The sequence below is a fragment of the Microtus ochrogaster genome, chromosome 1 (assembly GCF_000317375.1).
Source record: "Microtus ochrogaster isolate Prairie Vole_2 chromosome 1, MicOch1.0, whole genome shotgun sequence".
In the NCBI taxonomy this organism is placed as follows: Eukaryota; Metazoa; Chordata; class Mammalia; order Rodentia; family Cricetidae; genus Microtus; species Microtus ochrogaster.
In genome coordinates, this window is record NC_022009.1 from 21,901,196 (window position 1) to 21,908,682 (window position 7,487).

The 7,487-nt window shown below is 45.3% G+C and overlaps 1 protein-coding gene across 2 annotated transcripts in view; it reads left to right on the forward strand.

The window, feature by feature from the left end:
• Window positions 1-7,470, forward strand: part of LOC101990745 (acyl-coenzyme A thioesterase 1-like) — a 36,696-nt gene extending 29,226 nt beyond the window's left edge. The window contains exons 1-3 of one of the 2 annotated variants that reach the window (XM_026780025.1): window positions 348-819; window positions 2,635-2,837; window positions 4,749-7,470. In XM_026780025.1, coding sequence (XP_026635826.1) covers window positions 363-819; window positions 2,635-2,837; window positions 4,749-5,354 — 1,266 coding nt within the window. In that variant the 5' untranslated portion in view covers window positions 348-362 and the 3' untranslated portion in view covers window positions 5,355-7,470. Of the gene's footprint in view, window positions 1-347; window positions 820-2,634; window positions 2,838-4,748 lie in introns of those variants that run through there. The other variant, XM_026780026.1, reaches the window with a different exon arrangement.
• The last annotated feature ends 17 nt before the right edge of the window (window positions 7,471-7,487 follow it).

Sequence of the window (7,487 nt, forward strand, 5' to 3'; positions counted from 1 at the left end):
GCCTCTGCCTCCCAAGTGCTGGGATTAAAGGCGTGCGCCACCACCGCCCGGCTCTCTCTCTTTCTCTCTCTCTTAAAATAGTTAAGTGGTCTTCAGTATTCTTTTTCTTAACTTATTTTACACACATGATTTTTGTGTTACCACCAATCATTCATCCAACTTTAACAACACCAGGTAAGAGTGTATAGAGGCCAAATCCTCCAGTCTGGCTCAGCCTCACAGTTACTCTGACCTCAGCCGCCCAACTGTGTCCTTGTCTTGTCTGAGGCTTGAGACCAACCAGAGCAGCTCCACAGCAGGCCAGGCTACACTCAGACTCGCGCGCGCTCTCCAAGGCCTCCTGTTCCAGCTCCAGCCCTAGCATGACAGCAACGCTGATCCTGGAGCCCGCGGGCCACAGCTGCTGGGACGAGCCGCTGAGCATCTCAGTGCGCGGCCTGGCCTCCGAGCAGCCCGTCACGCTGCGCGCCGCCCTGCGCGACGAGAAAGGCGCGCTCTTCCGCGCCCACGCGCGCTACCGGGCCGACCCCCACGGCGAGCTGGACCTGGCGCACGCGCCGGCGCTGGGCGGCAGCTTCGCGGGGCTCGAGCCCATGGGGCTGCTCTGGGCTATGGAGCCCGACCGGCCTTTCTGGCGCCTGATCAAGCGCGACGTGCAGACGCCCTTCGTGGTGGAGCTGGAGGTGCTGGACGGCCACGAGCCCGACGACGGGCGGCTGCTGGCGCGGGCGGTGCACGAGCGTCACTTCATGGCTCCCGGGGTGCGGCGCGTGCCCGTGCGCGAGGGCCGTGTGCGCGCCACGCTCTTCCTGCCTCCAGGTGAGCAGCCCTCCCTTGGGGAGCCAGGTTCAGGGCCTGGCCCTTTCTAACCCTGTCTTCCATTTGTCTCTGGGCTTTCTCCTTTTCTTACTTCTGTATATCTTACTTTCACTCTTACTCTGTGGTTGGCCATGTGACTGTCCCTCAAAGTCCTCTTCTCCTACTTCTTGCTCCTTGATCCTCTTCCCAGATTTGTCCTCCTATTTATTCTCTCTGCCTGCCAACCCTGCCTAGCCTTTCTCCTGCCTCACTATAGGCCTTTGGGCTCTTTATTAGAGCATCAGCTGTTCACAGAGTTAAATAAATGTAACATAAAAGAATGCAACACATCTTTGCACAATTAGAACAAATGTTCACTACTTACAAATATAGCACATCTTAAAATAATATTCCACGACAATCCCAGTGTGGCAGGTTTTGATGGCCCCAATATTGCTGCAGAAGATGGAAGGAATGTGAACAGCCTTAAAACAGAATAGCTACATATTTATGCAGTAGCACGGATAACTAAAGGGTCGTTGTTAAGAGATTACCATGATGACTTTCCTTGACTTCCTCATGGGCATCTGTGTTTCCTTTCAATTCTAATAATCCGGTGTGGTAGTTTGAATGTAATTGGCCCCCGTAATCCCTTAGGGAGCGGCACTATTAGGAGGCGTGGCATTCTTGGAGTGGGTCTGGTCTTATTGGAAGAAGTGTGTCACTGTGGCGTTGAATTTTGAAGTTTCCAGTACTCAGGATAATGCCTAGTATCTCAGTCCACTTTCTGTTGCCTGCAAGATGTTGTAGCACATCTCAGTTGCGTGTGGTGGCACATGTGCTTAATCCTGCACACAAGAAGCAGGCAGATCTCTGTATATTCAAGGCCAGCTTGGTCTACAGAGTTAGTTTTAGGACAGACAAAGATACACAGAGAAACTATGTTTCAGTGGTGAAGGGGAGAGGAAATGTGGTAGCACAGCTCAGCTCAGCTTGCTGCCTGCACACCACCATGCTCCCTGTCATAATGATAATGGATTGAGCCTCTGAAACTGTAAACAAGCTACCCAACTAAATTTTTTTTTTTTAGGAGTTGCCATGGCCGCAGTGTCTCTATATAGCAGTAGAAACTCTAACTAAGACAGGCGCCTACCTGAAAATTACAAGCTTTTAACTGGAGAGATAGCTCAGTGGTTAAATGCATAGGTTGCTCTTGTAGGGACTATGGGTTCAATTCTCAGCACCCACGTGGCAGCTCACAACTATCTGTAACTCCAGTTCTCGGTATCTGACTATCTCTTCTGGCATCCTTGGGTTCCAGGCACACAAGTACTATACATAAACATGCAAGCAAAACATTATTTCACATAAAATAAGAAACCTTTTAAAACAATTTTATAAAAAATTACAAGCCTTGGGAAAGAATTTACAGACATTACATAAGATATAGAATACTTTTAAAGATTTTTTTACAGGTATACCAATGGAGGACTTTCATTTCATAATACCTGAGAGATCCAATGATCATATTTTTATTACAGGCATCAAGAACAGATTTGGGGTGATTTAAGTAAAGGAACATATTTGCAGGTCATAGATGTGAGAAAACAATCGATAAGGATATCAGAAAATAGTAAACTACCTCTCCCTCTCCTGTCACTCAGAAGCTATGGGCCCCTCTGTTGTGATATAAAATGAGGTCTTCTCTCAGAGTAGGAGACGAGGTTTGGATTCCTATAACTTCTCTTCCTTGCTCCCATTTACATGAAAAAAAACCAAATTCTTAAATTCATTTGAGGACTACTGGCTTTGTTTTTTTTTTTTTTTTTTCCTAAAGAAATGGACCCTTTCCTGGGATCATAGACATTTTCGGAGTTGGAGGTGGCCTTCTGGAGTATCGGGCTAGTCTGTTGGCTGGGAAGGGCTTTGCTGTCATGGCTCTGGCTTATTATAACTATGATGACCTCCCCAAGAGCATGCACACAATCCACCCGGAGTACTTTGAGGAAGCTGTGAACTACCTGCTCAGTCACCCTCAGGTTGGTTCTTATTTTTGTCTTTTGGTTTAGAAACTATGTTCCTAAAACATCCACCCACCAAGATAAGATTTTCAACTCAGTTCCTGAGGTGTTGTGAGACAATCAAATCTTCATATTCAAAGTAGAAATCAAAGTAAATTTGTGAACTGGGTGATATTTCAGGGCATTGATCTGGTCAGGCATTCTGATGATGAAATACATCAGATAGAAGTAAGGTCTGTGGTATGCTAAAGGGAGCCTGCTGGGACACGGGCTCATTCAGCACATAGTGGAAGATACCAGGTTGATCAGGTGACTCAGCCATTAAGATCACTTGCTGCTCTTCCAGAGGACCAGAGTTGGGTTGCCAGCACCCAGGTCAAGTGGCTCCTAATTGCCTGTTCTTCCAGCTCCAGGAAGTAGGAGTCAGTCTTCTGGCTTCTGAGTGTAGCTTTGCACACACACAGACATAGTCAGGGAAACACACACACACAATCTAAAACAATCTTACTTGACTCAGGACTCACAGAAGAGGTGGGTCCCTTAGCAGCATTATTGTTTTGCATGAGTGTGTCTCCACCCTTTGTTTTGTTCTGAGCGCTGACTCATAAGTCCCTGCAACAGGACCTACCATGAACTGATAAATGTCATTCACTTGGGAAACAATACAGGAGTTATAGGGGGCTAAAAGTGAGGAAGACCAGGGCCAAGGCAGGGATGGCTGTGGAAGAAAGAAAATCATTCAGTGTGAACAAGGATATAAGAGGCCATGCCTAAAGAACAGAAGAAGCGAGTGTTGGCAGGAAGAGCCTCCCTGTGCATGGGGCAAAGCCTGCCTGCCTGTTAGAGACAGAAGAGCAGCTGTCTGGGAGCTTATGGTGTTGTAAACATTACAATGAAACCCTCCTCACTGGTCCCACATAGACCCATGGCCTGGCCCTACAATCATGAAATTGTGTAACTTCAGTAACCCTGTCCCCACTCTCCAAAGCCTGTCAGTGGTTTTGAATAAACTGTTTTATTCCCCTAAACACCCTCTTTTAGAAAACAATTCTTAATTTGAATAAGATTTTTTTTTGTTTGAAGCATCTCCTTCTTCTTCAGTACATGCATCTTGAACTCTTACTCATAACCAGAATCTTACCTCAGTTTACTGTGATTCTTGCTGGATGATCATAAACCCATGTGAATGTAGTGCCCACCACTGTAAATACATCACAGATGAAAAGAAAAGTTTTGGGGGGAGGAGGAGGGAAATGGGGCAAGGGGAGGAGATGGACATTTTATTTTTAAGTAAAAATAAAAATAAAATAAATAAAAAAGGTTTTCCTAACTTGTCCACATTCTTCCGTTGACAAATTCACGCTCAGGAATGTACCCGTTATTTTTTATTTCTAGCTTCATGTAGACCATGGTGTTACAAAATATGCCTTTACACTGTGTGAAGATGTGTTAATGTGACTGGTTTAATAAAAAGTGGGATGGCCAATAGCTAGACAGGAAGAGGCTAGGTGGGACTCTGGGACAGTGACATCTAGGATCAGAGGAAAGGCAGAGTCGCCAGTCAGACACAGAGGAAGCAGGTATCCAAGCACAGAATACAGGTATCCAAGTCACGTAAAAGAATGTAGATTAAAAGATGTGGCTTCCTGTAAGTTATAAGAACTAGTTAGGAAGGAACAAGCTTAAGCTGAGGCTAAGCATTTATAATGAATGAGAAATCTCTGTGTAGTTGTTTGGGAGCTGGCAGGTGGGACTTAGCACTGAGCCTCATCTCACCACTAAGGATTTGAGAGACCTAATCACCTTTCAAAACCCAAATGGTGCAGAGTGAGAGTCAGGCTCAGGGCCGCCCTCCATCCCTAGGTTGGCCCACTAACTGCCCTACCCTCTAGATGCACTTATTCCCTTTCTTTTCTCTCTCTTTCTTAGGTCAAGGGACCAGGAATTGGCCTGCTGGGGATTTCCAAAGGGGCTGACCTCTGCCTCTCCATGGCCTCTTTCCTGAAAGGCATTACAGCGGCTGTCATAATCAATGGCTCTATGGCCAACGTTGCTGGAACATTGCACTACAAGGATGAGACCCTGCCCCCTTTGAGCATTAACATGAATCGAATCAGAGTGACCAAAGATGGCCTTAGAGATATTTTTGAAGCCCTGAATTGCCCTTTAGAAGGCCCTGACCAGAAGAGCATCATCCCTGTGGAAAGGTCTGACTCCACCTTCCTGTTCCTTGTGGGTCAGGATGACCGCAACTGGAAGAGTGAGTTCTATGCCAATGAGATCTCCAAACGCTTGCAGGCCCATGGGAAGGAGAAGCCCCAGATCATCTACTACCCAGAAGCAGGGCACTATATTGAGCCCCCTTACTTTCCTTGGTGCAAGGCTTCCTTACATGCCAATTTAAACATGCCTGTCCTCTTTGGGGGAGAGCCCAGGGCTCATGCCATGGCCCAGGTGGATGCATGGCAGCACCTCCAGACCTTCTTCCACAAACATTTGGGTTCTGAAGCAAGGAAAATCTCAGCAAAACTGTGATTTTCTGTGAGTAGTGACACTTCTGATGTTGATCCCTCCTGAGAAGGCTGCCACTGTTAGGATGTGCATGCATTTTTCTCTCCTTTAATAAAGTCTTGAGTTTCCCCACCCCCAAAGGTTTTATGGACTGAGTCCTCATTGATTTGTGGGCACAGTGGTTCCTACCTTCTTATGGGAATGAAGATTGAGCCCAGGGCATGTGTATGGTAGGCTAGCTGCTGAATTATCCCACTCTCCCTTAGAGGGCAGCGGTTTTAAAGAAACTTGAGAGGTTGAGGAGCATATCTGCTCCCTGGCACAGCATGTGACTGACAACTCCAGTTATAGGAGGAGAAGTGAACAATATGGACTGGCCGTGCCTGCTACATAACGCGGTCCAGTAACTAACTATGTGCTAGATGACTGTAAATAACTCTGTAACTGCTGCACAAGAAAGCATGTGCAGTGGCCCCTTGTGTTGGTGAGATCCACATGGCAGACTCTACTGCTGCCCATGGGTTGAATTATTTGAAACTTATTCCGGCCATTATTCCTTAGACACTATGTAACAGTTTAGGAGCTATTTGTGCAGAGCTAGTGTTACACTTAGGGACATAAGTATTCTGGATGTGATCATATTGTTTTAAAGATTTTTCAGACTACATGCCAATTCCACACCATTTTATATCAAGTACATAAATCATAGCAGTTTGGGGGTCCAGGTAGGCAACCCCCAGTGAATGCCTTGACGCAGCTATAATGAACACAGTAGAAGTAAATCTTTCAGTTTTTGGAAGTTGGAGCAAAAATCTACATGGGAAGTAGAAAAAGACAAGATCTCCTGAGTAAGTTGGGAGCATGGGAATCATGGGAGAAGATTGAAGGGGAGGAGAGAGGAAAGGAGGGAAACAGAGAAAAATGCATAGCTCAATAAAATCAATAAAAAAATATTCTCACTAGCATGCTCACACTTGGTATCCGAGAATACTGTATACCAATTTAGAAGAAAGAAATAAGATGATCTTAGCATTTTTTTTCCTAAAGATTACAATGCAGAAAATATATTGTAAAAATCGAGGCATGGACGATTACAAAGCACACCCTGTTTTCCTTACAGATCTGTGGTAGCTGAGGTGGACAAACTCTGAGACACTGTAAGGTTCACTTCACTTGAATTTAGGATAACAGAAATAATGAAAAGGAAATGTCCCACCAAAGCTTCCAAGTCGTTTGCACTCAGGAGGCATGCAGTGTGTTTCAGCAAACCTGTCTCTGATGTATTAGAACTGAAGCCAAACACGGTAGATGCCAGGAGGCCAAAGAAAGAAAGAGACGGTTCCCGAAGTAAATCGGATAAAATTTCCTAGGGACTTACGGACAGAAACATGTCTTGAGCAGACACATGATAGCAAGATGGTATGCATCCAATCATAGGATAAAGGTTTTATGCCCTACGTTTGGCAAAGGTAGGCCATGAGAACTGGAATGGAGCTAGTCTTCTCTGTGTTATCTCTTTCAGTTAAAAAAGAACCTGAGCAGCAGCAGATGGCACAGCGTGCTTAGCTAACTGTCTCAATGACTCTGCTAGTCCTAAGTTCTTGGGGTATGTGATAGAGTAAACCTATACGAGATAGCAGTAATGCCCAAGGTACCAATAATAACGTCAAGCAGAGGAGTGTCACAAATGATGCCTTTGATATGTAGAGAAAATTTTAGATTAAAAGGCTTCACAATGAGATGAAAAGAAAAATTCAAAGATTCCTAGTTGAAGCTGGGTAGGAGTGGCGGCACATGCCCTTAATCTCAAGACTTGGGAGGCAGAGAGAGAGAAGAGAGAGAAATCTTTGAAAGGTGGTGACTTCTAGAAGATCTTTAGGCCACTGGGAGTGTACCCATGAGTGGAGTTGTGAAATCCTAACGTCTTTCTAATCTGCGATGTAGATGTAGACATAGGAGAACATCATTTTGCCATCTGCTATACCCAGACCTTGGACTGGATTAGAGAAACGTTAAACATTTTCTCCTCATAAATTAACATCCTGGATATCTCATTGCTGTAGTGTAAACCTGACTAAAACAATTTTCATTTAGAAAGAAAAAAATGTCTGTAGCAAAAGAGTGGCTCCTGGCGTCTGGTATGAGTGATCCATTTTT